The sequence below is a fragment of the Hakea prostrata genome, chromosome 6, assembly GCF_041222555.1.
Source record: "Hakea prostrata isolate BN-2017 chromosome 6, UWA_Hpros_2, whole genome shotgun sequence".
Taxonomy (NCBI): domain Eukaryota; kingdom Viridiplantae; phylum Streptophyta; class Magnoliopsida; order Proteales; family Proteaceae; genus Hakea; species Hakea prostrata.
Genome location: NC_142605.1, coordinates 18420819 through 18440476, shown reverse-complemented (window position 1 = coordinate 18440476; position 19658 = coordinate 18420819). Strand labels below are relative to the sequence as shown.

The 19658-nt window shown below is 35.2% G+C and overlaps 1 protein-coding gene across 20 annotated transcripts; it reads right to left on the bottom strand.

Annotated features, from left to right (window-relative positions):
• Nucleotides 1–353: 353 nt before the first annotated feature.
• On the bottom strand, nucleotides 354–11047 carry LOC149012431 (putative leucine-rich repeat receptor-like protein kinase At2g33170). 20 transcript variants are annotated; one of them, XR_016174003.1, is made up of 8 exons: nucleotides 7687–10463; nucleotides 3382–3546; nucleotides 2964–3037; nucleotides 2676–2779; nucleotides 1652–1998; nucleotides 1491–1567; nucleotides 1294–1387; nucleotides 354–1192 (listed from the first exon to the last, which is right to left on the bottom strand). XR_016174003.1 is itself a non-coding variant. In XM_089159007.1 (4 exons), the coding sequence occupies exons 1-3, from the start codon at nucleotides 10382–10384 to the stop codon at nucleotides 3385–3387; spliced, it is 2790 nt and encodes a 929-aa protein (XP_089015133.1). In that variant the 5' UTR covers nucleotides 10385–10463; the 3' UTR covers nucleotides 2963–3037; nucleotides 3382–3384. The 20 variants fall into 20 exon arrangements, 6 of the variants coding, with proteins under 6 accessions (XP_089015133.1, XP_089015132.1, XP_089015138.1 ...); XR_016174006.1 differs by having other exon boundaries at nucleotides 1294–1370; XR_016174000.1 differs by having other exon boundaries at nucleotides 1491–1998.
• Nucleotides 11048–19658: the final 8611 nt, after the last annotated feature.

Sequence of the window (19658 nt, the reverse complement as noted above, 5' to 3'; positions counted from 1 at the left end):
CTTTGGATGTTGTATTTCTTTTTGCTTTTAATATAAATGACCTTTAGCAAAAAAAAAAAAAAAAAAAGTCTAGATCCTCTGCTCTCAAGCTGACCAAGCCCCCATTCCCCCCACACTCACGTGAGTGTGGGGACTACATTGCCCTACCTGACATGGCAGACCTGAGGCAGTGTGGTCCCCACACTAATGTGAGTGTGGGGGCACGGGGGCATGGTCAGCTTGGGGGTAGGAAATCTCTATTCAAAAAATAACCAATAACATAAACATGTATACTTACCCTAAAAAAAGAATATGTATATGCAGCTGCTCTATTGACACTTGGAGAGGCAATGGAACAGAGAATGGAGACATAATTATGATTAATTTACACTAAAACCATAGTGTGTTATTATTGCTCACAACTCAAAACACACTGGAGATTCTACACATATTGACACTCTATTAAGGGAAAGAAAAATAAATCAATAAAATAAAAGATTGGAAGTACATCCACAGCTCTGCATTACAACCACTATCTGCTCAATTGTCTTTGCTCTGCATTCTGACTCTTTTCCGCTCAATCAATTTTCCAAAGATGAACCACCAAATCTGACCATCTTAGCTTAGTGGGAAGTACTACAACAACATTCATCTAACTAAGAACAAGGAGGATAGAACAAATGATAGAAAAAACCCATCTAAAACTAATAATTAGGTGAAGCTCTCCTTTTCAATAAGGGATTTATGGTAGGCTTAACTTTCTCAACATCAACCCACACTTTACTTTTGCCCCCCTCCCCTCCTTTTTTTTTTTTTTTGGTCATTTATATTAAAAGCTAAAAAGAATTATTGCGTCAAGATATTTTACAAGGAACCAAAAACACTCATCCCGCAACATTAGTTGCCCCCAGTACACCCATCCTTACTGGTTCCCTTTCAGTTTTAAAATGAAAAGCACTCAAAGCTCACAACCTTAGAATCTGAATTTTGGAAGGCCTGATGCATTACATTCTAGTTCTTTCACAATAATTACTGTCCACAGTGTATTTGTAGCTGAAGTTCCCAATGTTGCTTCCATACTTGCCAAGAATTAATTTGCTGCCATATTCATCTCCCTATAACAGCGGGAAAAGTTTCCATTCAACACTCCCTAAAAAGGATGCAGGCCTCTCCATGCCAAACTTTACTTTTGCTGTAAGGATCATATACATTGCTGCAAAAATAAGAAGTCTGGTCAACCTAACAACTACTCAAATTTGAAGGATCTTATTTTTATTTTATTTTGTATTCTTTTTTGTGTAGGGGAGATCTTACTTGAAGTATGTGAAGCCATTTCAGATTCTCAGCGTCTTCTTCATTCATCAGATTCATTCATCAGATGTTTATATGCTCTAGATTTATCGTAAGGCTGCAAAAAGATAAGTTAAAAATTCTTTTGCAATCTAATGGACCATTAGAAAACTTACTACGTTTATCTAATTGAATAATCCAGTTTAGCATAAAGTACTTACGAGTTCCTATAAAAATAAAGGTACCAAATGATGAGCAGAGCAGATGAAGGCAGAGTTGTCTTATTCTCCATGTCTACCTATAGAGGAATAGAGCTAGTTTTACCATTGTCCATTTCATCAAAGTTATTAATGCCATACAGTAGATTTAGATCCAAACATACACCAAAGTTTTGGCAGACATTGTACGAGAAGGGGGCATGCTATTGTTTAACTGCACAACCTTAAGTTGAACTTCATCTACAAGACCTGATGAGAAATAGCACCTTCGAATAAAACAAAAAACTGAAATTAAGAATAAGAAGTTCAAAGCTGGCAAATGGTTAGTCTTTAGAAACCAATATTTAGCATCAAGGATAACGTGCCTGTTGTCATAGTTCATGGGTAGGGACAAGGCACAGGGTGCAGTTCTTGGTGAACCATCCAAAAAGAGCTTATGAAGTAATTGTAGGAGGTAAGCAATTGTCACTCTAGAACCAGTTTTTGCCCAAGCAACAATATCCTTGCCTTCCTATACAACGTCATGCAGTGGAAAATAACAAAAATAAATTACAAGAAGCAATAGAGAAGCATAAAAACCCAAATTTCAACCCAACCATCTAACAAATGAAGTCAATTGTAAAAATATGGTAATGGGGCTGATCACATTTGGATATCATAAGCTATTTGCAGGTTTAAGAAACAAAGAACAATTTAACAACTAACCTGCAACACCAGGGCAATAAAGGGAAGCAAAAAGCTTGGCAATGTTAATACAATGAAACAGTGCGATCAATAAGATTAACCGAGAGAGAGAACCCATATTTCGAGTTTCAAAGAAAGGGAGAGAATGAAACAAGCCTGAAACTACAAAAACAGAAACATGCGAGATGCATGTAGAGAAGCCCAATCAAGACGAAGTCCTAGAATACCAAGATTTCTCGAACCCTAGTGACACAATCATCCAAAGATGTTTGATTCAAGAATGAGAAGTTGGAGGAAGACAACATTCAATACTTCTAACTTCTTGATTCTTGAAGGCGTCACTAGCTAACGGAGAGAAATCCTACTTTTCCCACCACTAGATACAATCATAAATGAAACCACATGTACCAAACAAAATGATTCTTAGACTGATTAAAAAGTGAAAAAAAAATAATAAATAACATTCAGTTCAAGAAGATGAAACACAAAGAGTTACTGAAATACCTTTGCAGCAGGTATGAGAGACCTCTTTAGGATTTAATGTCAGCATGAAAAGAGGTTCTAGTTTTGAAATATCGTGACCGCTTTCTCCTTACTCTCTGTTTTTCCTACAGAACAAATCTAACATGTTCTTACAAAAGCGTTGACAACATTTGTTACTGGTTTGTTCTTGAAGAATACGAGAATGAAGCGTTTTACCAAATGCTCATCACATGTTCTTCCATTCTCAAAGGAAAATAAAAATACCATAAAAGTTCTCCTAGAAGGCAAGAATGTTATCAAACAATGCACCTGCAACACTCTGACTGCGGTGGCTTTTGCTTTTCCATTATCATTTTCTTGCAAATGCCCTTGCAAGTATTTGTCTGAAAGAGCATGAGATCATTTAGTTAAGAATGGATATGAAGCAAACAAAAAGAAAGACTAAATCAATTACCAATGATGAGTGATTGTTTCTGTTGGTGAGAAAGATTTCCAAGTAGAGGAACATAAACATATTGAACAATATTTGTGAGTCAAAATGAATGCTATCTTAGTTTCAATTATCAGCTTTTAGACTATATCAAAGAATCGATCAATACAAACTTGGTGGAACTGATCCATCTCACAAATATTTAACTGTGGTGCTTTTGTCTAATTAGAAACACCACTTTACGTTAAAGATTGAGTTCTCAGTACTTCTCACCGACAAGAGTTGTGGGTTTCTTACCTGTCAAGGAATAGCCAATCCACCTGCAAGAAAAGTATTGTCAACTAGACCTCCACGCAGATCTAAAATGCAGCCATTGGAGTTGGACCCTACCCTTTGTAGCCATTGATATTGTCAAGGTAATGCAAAATGTTACTACAATGATCATCATAAGGAGTAGAAAACCTGGTTGCAAGTACAAAAACAGAGTAAAACAAGGGTTCACTGAAAGCAAAGTAGCAGAAAAAATGAATTCATCGTTTAGTAGATTTCATCATGGAATCACGAACAAAGCAAAGAATAAGTCTTAGGCTCTTTTTGGTATCAATTATCATTTTCAATTATGAGAAATTTTCATTATTTTAAATTGTTTGGCATCTATTTTCAGTTTTGTTTTTTATTTAAAATAGAGCAAATTGCAGTGGCACCCCAAAATAGAGGCTTTAAAGTACTGACACCCCACTTTATGTTTAAAAAAAACTAACACCCCATTTCAATAAACATGTTAGTCCATTCTGTTAGTGAAACTATTAACTTATTATTATTTTTTTTAAATTTCAAAAATGTCCTTACTAAAATCTGAGGAGAAAAAAATGGGCCAAATCAATTCTCTCTCTTCACTCGGTTCTCCGCTACTTCACCTCTCCACCTCCGCCACAGCCTCGCAATGCCTCCACCACGATTATTGCCCACAGCGAATTGCAAAGCTAGGGTTTTCATAAAGCTAGAAATTTGAAAATATTCAAGAAACGGACTAGTTTCAATAATCAATGCTTCCAAGCTCGTGCGGTATACTCCCATTGAATTGGTTAAAGCTTGCATCCAAAGTCCTTAGGTTTCTGCATTCGTGAGACTCGGGGGATCTCTCCATTTAAGCTATTTCTTGAAACATCAAAAACTTCCCGTCGATCGCAGGTTTGTATCTCGGGAATCTTCCCTTGAACTGGTTTGACGATAAGCTGAAATGGGTGAGATTTTTCAGTCCAAGAAGATTGAAAGGAACCAAACCAGAAACAAATTGCTTCAAAGATCCAACACTTCCAAGCTTTGGCATGCCGAAATCTGCGTTGGGATGTCCTCTGCTAAAAATTACTTCCCAAGGAAAGGATATGAAGGATAAGCTTGGAGGACTACAAACGTGCAGAAAACTACGGGAGATTGTTGAAAGAAAAATCGAATCCAATAAGCCTCGAGATTTTGCAATAGATTGAGGACTGTTGTGTGCCAAAGAAATGAACCGCTTTTCATATCCCGTGTCTCTCCTCCGATTCCTAAATATCTTTTCTACCGTTCTATCTTCATCAAACCAAGAAACAAGCTTCTTGAGGACCAGAAGTGGGGAGGACAAGGCGGAAAGATAAAACAGGAAAGGAAAAGAGAATGAAGAATTAGACCCCACAAACCCCCAAAAGGAGAAAGAAGAAGGAAAAAAGGAGTCAAGATAATGCATAGCAAGATATAGGACAAGAAGACAAAATAACAGAAAAAAGAAAATTTGATAATTGAAGAAAGTTCATAACAAATACAGAAACAAAAAAACCCAAAAGCCAAAAAAAAAAAAAAGAACAAGAGAAGAAAGACCATTTCCGTTTGGTAAGGGCATTTGAATTTAAAAAAATAATAATGAGTTAATGGTTAATTAACAATGGACAAAAGTTTATAAAATGGGGGTGTGTTTTTAAACATAAAGTGGGCGTAAGCTTATTTGGGTTAATAATTTGCTCTTTAAAATAATAGAAAAACCTCCAAAATCCATAATAGACAAAGGATTATGGTGAGAATTTCATTATCTTCATCTATGCAAAGGTTTACTTAAAATTTTATACTTAAGATGAGGATAAAATAATCAATACCTATTCTTTTATAAAAAAAACCATATATATATATTTTTTTCTCTTCTCTTTTCTCACTTGCTCACTATCATTTCTAAAAAAATTTTATTTTAACATATCAAATTTATTTTTCATTCCATAATTTATTTTTGACAAAATTCACCAAACCATTTTTCATTATTGACCAATAATGAATTCTTGTTCTTATTTTTTTTAATGGCATAATAGAGAATGAGAATTCATTCCAAAAAGAGTGTTAGAATAGACAGCAAAAACTGAATTCCTCATCTAGAAGTAGTTTATGAAGTTTTTCTTTTCTTTTCAACAAAAGTAAGTCACAAAAATAGATACCAAAAACACTAAAAAATGAAAAATTATTAGAAAATGAGAATGAAAATTGCTACCAAAAAGGCCCTTAGTTAAAGAGTTTAAACCATTCCAATTGAACAGATATATAAAGTATTAATAATTTTTGTTGAGAGGCTATTTCAATGGTTTGACCTCAATCTATAACTGTCCATTGCACTAAGGCCCACCCCTTTGGTCTTCCTTTGGTCCTTGTAAATACACTTTTGCTGCTACTATATTGGCTTGAACAAATTTAATTCTTTGAGGCAAAACATGACTAGCTTAAACTCTATTGAAAGAAAGGAGGTCACTTAGATGTAATTTACCCAAAAGAAACTTGAAAGAACAATTTCAATGGCTATAGAATCCCCAATAAAACTTCAAAAGTCTATATTTTACTTCTTTTAGATGAACATGTTCGGCAAGCATGCAAAATCATTGACACCACTAAACAGTTGGAAAATATTTTAGTTCATCAGTGAAAAACAAGTAGGATATATAATACTTGTCTTGCAAAGTAGACGATCACATACCCCAATTGCAGAGCATAATATCCACAAGGGGTGGGAACTAGCTTGGCCTTCACATGTCTTGACCAGCACGGATTACCTCACCAGCAAGCAACATTAATTGGGAAGCCCTAAAGGCCGAGAAAATGAAAGGAGATATTCTGGTAGAGAAAGTACATTATAAATAAACTACACTAACAAATGGCATTGTAACAAGATCTACATAGATCAAAACTCATGTTCACAACAATCCACAAGTATTCACATGGACAAGCAAGTTTCCATTGGGATTAGGTTGAATTGTTGATGTTACTCTACTAAACTCAAATAGAATGAGGCTATTGAGAGAGATGTGACTGTAAAATTTGCAAAGTTCTGAAATTTGAATAGTCTCGTCACTAAAAAAGTATAGATAATTTTCTAGAGATGGGGATAAACAAATTTGTAGTTCCTATAAAAGGTTACATTTTGAAAATAGAGTCTTCTACTCATCTCTAGCCAGCCAAACACAGAGAATTTGAAGATTTAAGGAAAGAATACAAAATATACATTATTTTCTCTTCTTCTTTAGTCATTTCTAGACAACCAAACACAACCTTTTAAGGAAGTAGTTTGAATGGAAATAAAGATCCAATCCAACTAGCTAGAGAAAGTACTATGACTGCTATGAGTTATCTTGTAGGGTTTAAGAGCCTTCTACTAAGTCTCCTAGGTCTAGGAATGTGGCTAGTCGAACTGCTTTGTTGACAAAAGGGAGACAGAATCAAATCTCACCTGGATTTGACTACTTATAAAGTCAAAAGAATTATAATTGCCAGCAATCAAAATGATTAGTTTGAAAAATGTAAATTGCAAAAGGTTGACTATGAGTGCTTTTACCTAACTCAAGGAGCAGTCTCACCTAACTCAGGAGCAGTCTCAAATGAATTACTTTAATCCCCATTGGTCAAATGATTTATCAATCAAAACTAATGCAGATCAACATCTTGTAGGTCACCTATGGTAATCCTCTGAAAATGCTCCACAAATATTTGTCGAGAAACAAGTAGCTCTTTTGATACTTGATGCATTGTTGGACGAGATCGTGGATTAATGAATAAACATGCAAGTGCTACTCTCACAATAGAAATTAGATCATTCACAATATTCTGATTTGATGGAAATGTGAGGCGTGGGTCTAATATGTCCCCCAATAATATCTTTTGACCAAATGACAATGTTAGAGATGAGATGAGCTCCGCTGGATGACTTCCCATAATTATTTCCAGTGCAACTACTCCAAAACTATACACATCACATTTATCAGTTAACGCCATGGTGTAGGCAAGCTCTGCAAGAGGGGGGGAAAATACTGTGGTAAAAATGTCCAAAAACAAATTTAGAAACTACTTATTCAAGAAGAATTTAAGAACTTATTACTTAACATAAATATGAAAACGTACAATAGAACATGACAATTCTTAGGATACATATGAGATATATAAAATTTATTTTTTCCATTTTCAACATTAAATATAAAAATATTTTAATAGCCTAATTCAATAAATTCAATAGGTTTTCAATATTAAAATATAAATAAAGAAACCTTAAAAAATGACAATAAGAATATAATATAAAACAAAGGCAAATGTAAATACCTGGAGCAATATATCCATGAGTTCCCTTAAGTGACGTCCAATTGGATGAATCTGGATTTAAGAGTTTGGCAATACCAAAATCAGATACCTTAGCCTCAAGTTCGAAGTCTAGCAATATGTTTTTGCTTGAAATATCCCGATGAATTATTGGGGGAGTACAATCATGATGCAAATAAGACAAAGCATTTGTGATACTTTTGACGATGTTTACTCTTTTGAGCCAGTCCAACTCTAATGCCTCTGCTTCAGTGCTCAAGATATGAGCCAAGTTTCCTCTTTCCATGTACTCATAAACAAGAAATGTGCATCGTTGATGTGAACAAAAGCCGTAGAGTTTGACAATGTTTCGATGCCTAATATTTGTCAATATGTGCATCTCATTTTCAAAGCTTTCATTAATTATCACATTACCTTCTAGTGAATGGAACTTCTTCAGGGCTACTACATGACCTGTAGGTAGGACTGCTTTGTAAACGCTCCCATAAGCTCCAATTCCAATACAATATTTGACGTCAAAATCTTCTGTTGCTTGGATTATGTCCTCGTAAGCAATGTTGCCGTCAAAGTTCCATATTGACAATATATTACCATGATTTCTCCTTGTTGCTTCTACATGTCTTTGTTGTTCTTTTTTTCTCAAGAAGAAACCAACAAGAATAATTGCAAATGCAAGGAATACAAATCCTATCAAAGAAGCGGTAATGGATATGAGGACTTTGTGTCCTCTGTTGGTATATCCCTCATTTGTATGAGATCGATTGCATGGTAGAAGACCATGAAATTCACCACATAATCCTTTGTTATAAATAAATGTTTGTGGTGAAGCAGCACGTTGAAAAACCTTATTGTTAGGAACTACACCAGTCAACTGATTATAGGACAAATCAAGGAATTCCAAGCTAACCATCTCTTCAAGAGAAGGGGGTATAGAGCCCATGATCATGTTGTGGGATAAATTAAAAACTTCCAACAACTTCAAGTTTGCAAGTTGTGTTGGTATCGTTCCACTTAATGAGTTATGGCTAAGATCCAATTGTATTTGTAAGGATACTAGATCACCAATTGTAGATGGAATGCTTCCATTAAATGAATTACAACTCAAATTTAATAACAACAACTTAGAACATTGACCAAGTTGTGCTGGAATTGATCCAATTAGTCTATTTGATGATAGGTCTAGATGATCCAAATTGATTAACTTGCCAATTTCAATTGGTACATTCCCTGAGATCTGGTTTCCATTTAAATATAGCTTGAGCAAAGCGTATAGGCTACCAATTTCTTTTGGTATTTCACCAACAATTTTGTTGTAAGAAAAGTCAAGTTCTCCTACTTGACTTAATTGACCAATCTCAATTGGTATCTTCCCACTGATATTGTTTTGAGAAATCTGTAGCACCGACAAATTCTTGCATGCTCCCCAATTTTCTGATAGCTCTCCATACAGTTTGTTGTGACTTAAATCAATATATTTAAGATGTGGATGGACACCAAAACTATTGCTTATATTTCCTAGAAACTGGTTGTGATCAAGTCTGACTCTCCTTAAGCTCGTGCAGTTTCTCAAGTCTGGAATAGGGCCGATGAGACTATTGTAAGCAACCGCCAAATTTTGAAGTGCTTGTCCTTGGCATATTCGTTGTGGTAAGCCTCCAGATAAGAAGTTGTCAAACATTACAAATGCTACAATGGAGGCTTGGCTACCCAAGTCTTCAGGTATGGGACCAGATAATTTATTTTTACCCAAATAGAGCATTTCTAGTCTACTTAAATTAGACAGAGAATGAGGTATTGGACCACTGAATTTGTTTTGAGACAATTCCAAATCAATAAGATTTTCCATTACTCCAATTTCTGAAGGAATTGGACCAGATAATTTATTTTTACCCAAATAGAGCATTTCTAGTCTACTTAAATTAGACAGAGAATGAGGTATTGGACCACTGAATTTGTTTTGAGACAATTCCAAATCAATAAGATTTTCCATTACTCCAATTTCTGAAGGAATTGGACCAGATAATTGATTCTCATTCAAGAAGAGTGCTTCTAGTCTACTTAAATTAGCCAGAGAATGAGGTATTGGACCACTGAGTTTGTTTTGAGACAATTCCAAATCAATCAGATTTTTCATATCTCCAATCTCTGAAGGAATTGGACCGGATAATTGATTCTCATACAAGTAGAGCTTCTCTAGTCTACTTAGATGAACCATAGAATGAGGTATTGGACCACTGAGTTTGTTGTTAGACAAAATCAAATAAATTAGATTTTCCATATCTCCAATCTCTGAAGGAATTGGACCGGATAATTGATTCTCATACAAGTAGAGCTTCTCTAGTCTACTTAGATGAACCATAGAATGAGGTATTGAACCACTGAGTTTGTTGTCAGACAAAATCAAATAAATCAGATTTTCCATATCTCCAATCTCTGAAGGAATTGGACCGGATAATTGATTCTCAAACAAATAGAGTGCCTCTAGTCTACTTAAATTAGCTAGAGAATGAGGGATTGGACCGCTGAGCTTGTTTTCTGATAGTCCTAATTGAATCACATTCTTGATATCCCCAATTTCTGAAGGAATTGGACCGGATAATTGATTCCCACTCAAATAGAGATTCTCTAATCTACTTAAATTTGCTAGAGAATGAGGGATTGGACCGTTGAATTTGTTATAAGAAAGTCCCAAGTCAATCATATTTCCAATACCTCCAATTTCTAAAGGAATTGGACCGGATAATTGATTGCGATGCAAGTAGAGTTTCTGTATTTTACTTAAATTAACCAAAGAATGAGGCAAAATGTTGAAAAGATTATTGTTGGAGAGATCGAGGTGGGTGAGTTTGGTGAGATTACCAACATTCAAGGGTATGGACCCAGTGAGTAGATTTTCGCTGAGATTGAGACGGAGGAGATTAGGAAAGGAAGAGAAGGTGAAGTTGTGAAGCGTACCTTGCAGCTGTGCTTGAAAAAGGTTAATCTTAACCACGCTTCCAACTTTGTTGCAAGTTATTCCAAACCAGTTGCATGGCGACGCTGATGATGATGATGACGAGGAAGTGAGATTCCAAGAACCGAGAGCAGCAAGAGAGTAGTTCTGAAGGGCAGCTTTCCATTTGAGGAGAGCCTCAGCCTCAACTTGGATTGACGAGTGAACAGATGAAGATCTGCTGCTTCCCACAGCAAAAGCAGACGAAGAGAAGAGGAGGAGAAGGCAGAGAAACACCAGGACAGTTGGAAAGACGAACAAAGAGGATGATGGAGTAATAGTGGAGTAATGAGCCATTTGTAAGTTGGTTTGTTGGTTGGTTATTGGTTTGCAGGTTGGTGGTGTGGTGTTAATTTATAGAGTTAGCACAGCAGGCTATGGATCATCGATGACCAACGAATTAGAGGAGGTCTTGGATTTCAATGGTTTTGTTTTCTGCTCCGTCTCCTACGCATGCAAGCGACTTATTTAATTAGTCTTCAGTATGTATATATATATATAGTTTCTCCCCCATCTCCCACGGCAAGCGACTTTGGGATAAAGCAAGTAGGTCCACTTACTTTAATTTCAATTTCAATTTCAATTTCAATTAAAAGCTTCACTGCTGAACCATTGGACAATTGGAGCTCAATAATTAAAGCATCAAGATTACGTGACTCTATTGTTGATTCTTACGCAGTAATAATAATAATAATAATAATAATAGGAGCGGCTGCTTCAGTAGGAACTTTTCGAACAAATTACTTGGGTTGGTTTTTCAAAGGCAATTTCTTCTTTCATTTTCTACCTTTGTCACATCATGCTTTTAGTTGATTTCATCGACCCAAATAAAAGACTCAATAGAGAAATAATTTTCAAAAATTTACTTGAACTAATGTTTGAGAAATTGATGTGAAATGTATATTGGAAATTTTCTTTAAATCTCAGATTTATTGATCGATCATAGATTGTCATTGTTGGCAATTTAAATAAGATGGTTGAGGAATTCAATACAAGGGTTTAAATCAAGTTGGATCAGTTCATTTTATTGTTTATTGGTTTTGAATTTTTGATCCAGTTTCAAATCTTAATTAATTAGTTGGAAAGCCTTATCTTTAGTTAGACTCTTCTGAAACTTGAGATCAGGCCCTCAAATTTACTTCAAATTTTTTGATAATTTGTTCATGTATCTTAAATAAGTAATCCGTTTGAGATTTGATCTAAATGAGAGATCCAGATTAGTGTTTTACATTTTTTCTTTTAATAGCGGTCCTTTTTTCTGCTAAAAGTTTTTTTGCATTAAAATAGTAAAAGAGAAAAAAAATGACACTTTACAATGTATACACCATGCCAGGGAACCACTATCACACATCCCGCATCACCAATTACACTTACACCTGTTGGGACTAAAATATCCACTTCCGGTTATACCGGCGAACCAGCTGATGAGGCGAATGAATTTAGGGACCACCCAAAGGTTAAACAAAGGCTTAATCATAGCCATCCAATCTATACTTTCTATCCGACGGTCATCAATGATAAGAGACAACATATTCAAGCCTATAAATAGAGCCAAGATTCTCATGGGGACAGCTTACGCTTATTTTCCATTAATGCTCTCCGAGGTTCCTGTTGCATCTCTCCCTTGCAGCCAATTTTGCTAGATAGTCCACTGTAAGGGTCCTTATTTATTCACTGTGATTCTATTCTCCATTGATTACTCCGTTAATGATGTTGTCAAAAGTTTTTTGGTGAGATTGCCATTGCACCATGCATTTTGCTAGATAATCCACTGCAAGGGTCCTTATTTATTCACTATGATTATGTTCTCCGTTGATTATTCCACTGATGATGTGATCAAAAGTTCTTTCAGTGAGACTATCATTGCACCATGCTTCTCTCTCTCTCTCTCTCACTACAAAAAAGCACGTTTTCGGCGACGGTTCATTAGCATATAACCAAAACTATAAAAACCGTTGCCAAAAATAAAAGGCTACATTTGCCTTCCATCGCCATGTCCATTGTCTATACTAGCGTCACGAAAATGGTTTCTTTGGCAACGATTGCAATTCGTCGCGGACAATGGGATTTTTTGTGACAATTAAAATTTGTCACGGATGATGGGCTTTTTTGCGATAGTTAAAATTTGTTGCGGATAATGGATTTTTATCAACGGACATTAGAGAAGCGTTGCAGAAGATGGGTTTGCCAATGACGGTTACAAAGCGTTAAAGGCCCTCCCTAGGGGAGGCTTGAGAGCGGCATTATAAAATAAAATTCCCTGAGGAAGACATGGGCGTTGGCTGAACCTCATCAAAAAAAAAAAAAAAAAAAAAAAACTATAGGCACAAATGATCATTTTTAGCGACGGAAGAAATAAAACCATCGCCAAAAGTACCTTTTTTCTTAATTTAAAAATTCATCATCCTAAGCCAAAAGAAACATACACCTAGAGTAACAAGTAACATTTAAAGTTATCAAAATCCTAATATGTAACACTATTTTCATATACCAAAAATAAAAAATAAAATATATTGTAAAACAATCAAGAAAAATAAAAACATCCAAGGAAATATTGTCCCTTCCTATCTATCTTCTTTTGACCAACGATCCCAACTATATCCAATGTCTCACTCTGTATATTACCAGCAACCACCAAATCTGGTCAAAAAAACTGCAAAAACAACCATATTAACAGATAACAGTATTAAGTTTTGCTAGAAAAAGGACAAAGAACATGCATTGTGTGCATAAAATGGAGATCAAGTGGAAGTCTTGGACAGCAAGTTAATTCGATTCCCAAATAATTAGCAGTTCCATAGGATCTCAAGTTGCAGAGAGAACTTTAGTTGCAGATTTGAAACTCAAAATAGAAACACAAGGCAATTGGGAAAATGGAGATCTGGTGGTTCAAGGAATAGGAGGATAGAATGGGTTGACTCTCTTAGTCTTCTCTGGGCCTCACCTTGACTGCATCTCATGGCATTGCACTGAGGAAAGCAAAATATCATTACAAAAACAATTAACTCAGCCTTTTCCCAACTTAATGGGGGTGAGCTGTCTGGGTTCAAGAGAAACAAAGCAGGGAAGATTGAAGTATCAAGGGAGATGAAAGGGGAAAAGAGGGATGGAAGATGAGATAAGAAATACAAAAAATAAAAAACAATAAAATGTAAGATGTAAGTATGAGGAACAAGGTACAGCCCAGTAAGGAGAATCTCAAATTGGGGTCTGCTCCATTGATCCTTGCCCTCAGATAGGCTCTATCCAAGGTAATACTTGATACAAAACCATGGAAAACATCATTGATCTTCATTAAAACCTGTGTGCAGACTTACAATATATTACATTATACAGGACAAACTTGCCTAAAATAAACAATTCCAGCATTGGGGATTAATATTTTATTTCCAAGCAATCAAATAGATGCAACTTAAAACTAATATAAAAGGCAACAAGGGACTAAAATGGATACACAAAGAAATACACCAAAAGAATCAGGTGAGCATTTTACCAAATCACAACTACACAGGGTCTGCTCAACTAAAACAAAATAGAAACCTCTAGATGAAAGTTAGGCCTACTTCTAGAACTATAATTAGAAGCTAAACAAAAATAAAAAGTAGATGATATACAAGATTATTTGTTCTCCACACAATCTGGTCATGAACCCCACAAGATCTTCTAGAAACATTCCATATAAGGCAATATGGGCTATGACATTGTTCACATGAAAAATATCATGAACAGTGTTCTAGATCTTCACTTCAATAAGGACTTCAAGTAGAAGTTCATGCTAGGGAGTTCTATCTAGAAAGACCTAGAACTTGGACTGGAACTCAAACTCCTATCGACAAATTACAATATGAAATTAAATAACAAAAGACCAGATCTTTACACTCTATAAATTTGTTGAAAAAGAGTGAAAATGTCAGAAAATATTATAGAAGAAAATCAAGAAATTAGATAGGATATTAAAGACCACATAAATAAATTGAAGTAGCAAGGAACTTGGGAAACAGTAGACTGATTTATTCCAAATGAATCACCAATTATCACCAGAGCTTAACCATCATAGAGCAACAGCAACCTGGTCATTTATGGAGAGGGGTTTGCCATTTGTAAAAGTGAAATGTGATGGCTTAGATGTTAAATCCTCCTTGTTGTAATATGATACAAGGGGCAGTTTAGTCTTTTCACTATGGTTAGGATAGGTTAAGTCTTATTGAGTTGTTTAGAGGGTATGTGAGTAATTTCACTTGTTCTATCTCATGTATGTAATTTGGGGGTTTTTGGGATTTTAGAGTCATTCGATCATTTGCTCTCTCTCTCTCCTCTCAATCTCTCTCACGGGTTCTAGGGTTTGCTCTCCTCTGGTTTGGTGATTCTGCTCATGTGCAAGAAGACTCCATTGCTGCTCCTTGCTTGATCTTTGTTGTGAGGTTTACTCTTGTAAAGGTGTGCAAGTATCACTTGCTGTTTGGGCGTGGAGGTGCTGGTTTGATACTCTCAGTTGTGCGTTCCAGGGAAGAAGAAACAAGGCTGTCATCTGTGGTTTCAGGTGTGATTGTTCCTTGTCTTGATGTTTCTTTCTTTTACCTTTTGTATAGAGTTATCACACTGATCTTAGGGCTGTAATCCTTCTCTGTTGTTCTTCGATTGCATAAGCTTGGTGAGAGCATATCTCATCCTTGGATGTAGGTCTCTGACCGAACCAAGTAAAAACTCTGTGTTGTGTGAGTGATTGCTTTTGTCTCTTCGATTCTTGTTGGTATTCCGCTGCATTAGACTAGATTTTTTTAACAGTTTTTGATATCAGAGCATTGTTACGATTCTTGGCTTGATCTGTTAAACTCTTGGTTAATCTTTTGTCTATCTTTTTTGGATAGAATTAGTAATCTGATTTTTAGATTATATTCTTATTCATCTATTGCTGTGGTGATAAATCCTAGCTTGGCCGAATCCCTGTCTTAGGGTTTCATCTCAAATTGATTGAGGGCTTTTATTGATATACATTATTAGTATTGGTTGAATACAATTTCCTTGGCTATTGATTCAATTTGAAGAATTAAAATTGCTTGTCTGATTATTTGACTAATTCGGCTCTTTGGGATTTTTCATACTGAATTGGGATTTTGTGAGAAACATTGTGTATATATGAGATAGATGATAGATTAAAGTTTATAATCCCAGATTAGTATAATTCTGATTTTTTGGTTATAAAAACATTTAGATTAAATTCTGTTTTTTTTATTTTTTTTATTTTATTTAGTGCCATATTACCTTCTATAACAACTCTTGAATACTCTTATTGTGGTTAAACAGTTTGTTAAACATTGGTGATCTCTACTTGTTCTCTTTGTATAAAATTGATATTATTATATCTTTATTTCGGATTTATTGACTGATTAAATTCTGAAATATTATAAAGTGAATAATATCTTGTGTTACTTGTTTACTAATTAAGATACAAACTGATTGTATATCTTATTCTTTTGTCATGGCACCAACCCGGTATGAGTTGGAGAAATTTGATGGTAAGGGAGACTATATGGTGTGGAAGAACAAAATGCATGCTATTCTTGTTCAAAACAAATGCCACAAGGCATTGAAGACTGATAAAGAGATCTCCTTGACCATGACTGAAGAAGAAAGGGAAGATATGCAAGATATGTGTTATAGCACTATTATTTTGCATTTAAGTAACACTGTTATGAGAAGGGTAAGAGATTGTAAGACTGCAGCTCAGGTTTGGCTTAAACTTGAAACTCTTTATAAAGCTGCATCTGTTCCTAATATTACATTATTGAAGGAACAATTGTTTAGTTTCAAAATGGATGCTTCTAAGACTCTAACTGATAATGTAGAGGAATTTTATAGATTGTCATGTGATTTGGCTGATCTAGATGAGGAATTATCTGATAATACCCTTGCTGTTCTATTATTGAATTCTTTGTCTGATTCTCATGTTGGTGTGAAAAATCTTATTAAGTATGGTAGAAAATCTATAACCCTTGATGATGTGATGGAAGTATTGAAAATTAGGGATATAGAATTGAAATGTGAGAAGAAGGGAAAGCATGCTAGTGAGGGTTTATATGTTAATTCTGATAATAGAAGTATGCATGAAACTAAGAAGAAGTTCAACAATAATAATAAGAAAAATAAGAAGTTTATTGTAATGAATGGCAATGCAAATGTGAATCAGAATTTTAATGGAAAGATTAACAACAATAAAAGAGTTTGTTATTATTGTAAGAAGGAAGGACACATAAGAAAGTTTTGTAGAGAGTGACTTCAAAAGTTGCAAGTGAAAATGGAAATGAGAGAATGGAGGCTACACATGTGGCTGATGTTACTAGTGATGCACTAGTGGTTTCATCTTGTAGTGATCATGATGCCTGGATCTTAGATTCAGGCTGTACCTTTCATATGACTCCTAGAAGGGAGTGGTTTATTACTTTTGAGTCTATTAGTGATGGTAAAGTATTAATGGGTAATGATCATGCTTGTGATGTTGTGGGGATTGGATCAATAAGACTTAAATTGAATGATGGGATTGTTAGAAACCTTGAAAAGGTGAGACATGTACCTGGACTTAGGAGGAACTTGTTGTCCTTGAGTCAGCTTGATTCTAGGGGTTTTTCTTACACCTCTAGGGATGGTTCTCTTAGGGTTATGAGGGGTAGTAGTGTTGTATTAACTGCTGATTTGAAAAATGGTTTATACTTCTTAAATGGAAGTGTGATTTTAGGGGCTACATCAGTCTCTAGTGGGGTTCTTAGTGAGGTGGAGCTATGGCATAAGAGATTGGGTCATATAAGTAGTAAGGGGCTTGGACACTTGTACAAAAGTGGCCAGATAAGTCTTAAGAAATTTAGCCCTTTGACTTTTTGTGATGTGTGTGCCATGGGTAAGCTCCATAAGACTAAATTCCCCCATTCTTCATATAAGACCTCTCATGTGCTTGAATATATACATTATGATTTGTGAGGAAGTCCAAATGTACTTTTGTCTCTTTCTGGTGCCCAATATTTCTTGTCTATTATTAATGATTATTCTAGAAAGACATGACTGTATTTTCTTAGAGATAAATCTGCTGTCTTTGATAAATTTCTAGAATGGAAAGTATTTGTTGAAAATCAAACTGAAAAGAAAATCAAGAAACTTAGAACTGATAATGGTCTTGAATTTGTGAATGAAAAGTTTCTGGTTTTTTGTAAAGAACATGGTATTACTAGACATAGAACATGCACCTATACTCTTCAGCAGAATGGAGTGGCTGAGAGGATGAATAGGACAATCATGGATAGGGTTAGATGCATGTTGATTGAATCTGGCCTAAGTAAGAAATTATGGGCTGAAGCTGGTAGTACAGCTTGTTATGTCATTAATAAATCTCCTTGTTCCTCCATTGATTTTGAAACACCTGATTTTAGGGGGAGTAAAGTGCATACTGATTACAATTTGTTGAAACCCTTTGGTTGTGTTTGTTTTGTTCATCAAAACAAGGGTAAACTTGAGCCTAGGGGTAGGAAGTGTATCTTCCTAGGGTATCCTTTAGGTGTTAAAGGATATAGGCTTTGGTGTTTACAAGATAAGAAAATTGTAATTAGTAGAGATGTTAAATTCAATGAACTTGAATTTCTGAAAATTGATTCATCAAGTGTTAGACCTAACTCCAATGATCTTGACAAGCCTATATTTGAGGTGGAGTTAGAGGATAAGTCTGAGACTGAAGTTGATGAATCTGATCTTAAGGTTGAGGATGATGATCTAGAAGTTGGTAGTGATTCTTTTGATGTTAAAGAAGAACTTAAAGATGAGGATCCTTTAGATGGTTATTTATTGGCTAGAGATAGGTCTAAAAGAAAGATAAAGAGACCTTCTAGATATGCTAATATGTGTGAATCTAATGGGAGTCCAAATCTGATTTCTTATGCTTTAAATGTAACTGACCAGCTTGAGGGATGTGAGCCTAAAACCTATAAAGAGTCTCTTGGATGTGGGGATAGCAAGCTTTGGCTTGTTGCCATGGAAGATGAAATGGAATCTTTAATGAAAAATCAGACTTGGACTCTTGTAGATAGACCCAAAGGAAAGAAACTAATTGGTTGTAAGTGGGTTTATAAATTTAAGGCTGGTATTCCTGGTGTTGAACAACCTAGGTATAAGGCAAGACTAGTAGCTAAGGGGTATTCCCAAGTTGAGGGAATTGATTATAATGAAGTGTTTTCACCTGTTGTGAAACATACTTCTATTAGAGTGCTTCTTGCCCTGGCTGCTCTTTTTTATCTTGAACTTTAACAATTAGATGTGATAACTACATTCTTGAATGGTAAGTTAGATGAGCATATTTATATGGTTCAGCCTGAGGGCTTTGTTGTGAAGGGGAGTGAGACTAAGGTCTGTTTATTGTTAAGGTCATTGTATGGCTTGAAACAATCTCCTAGGCAATGGTATAAAAGGTTTGATGAATTCGTGCTTAAGAATGGTTACAAGAGAAGCTCCTATGATAGTTGTATTTATTATTGTGAGTTTAGCACTAATTCTTTCATTTATCTTTTACTTTATGTTGATGACATGCTTATTGCATCAAAAGATAAATCTCAAATTTGTAAGCTTAAGTCTATGTTGAAATCTGAGTTTGAAATGAAAGATTTAGGGGCTGCTAAAATGATTCTTGGCATTGATATTCATAGAGATAGGCCTAGTGGTGTTTTGACCTTGTCTCAGGTTGGATATATTCATAAACTTGTTAACAAGTTTGGACATGATAATATTAGGACTGTTAATACTCCTCTTGGTGTTCATTTCAAGCTTAGAATGGATTCTAATGTTGCTGTAACTGATAGACCATATCAAGAATGTGTTGGTAGTCTCATGTATTCTATGGTTTGTTGTAGGCCTGATGTTGCTTATGTAGTTGGTCTTGTTTGTAGATACATGAGTAGGCCATGTGATTCACATTGGGATGCAGTTATGTGGTTGTTGAGATATCTGA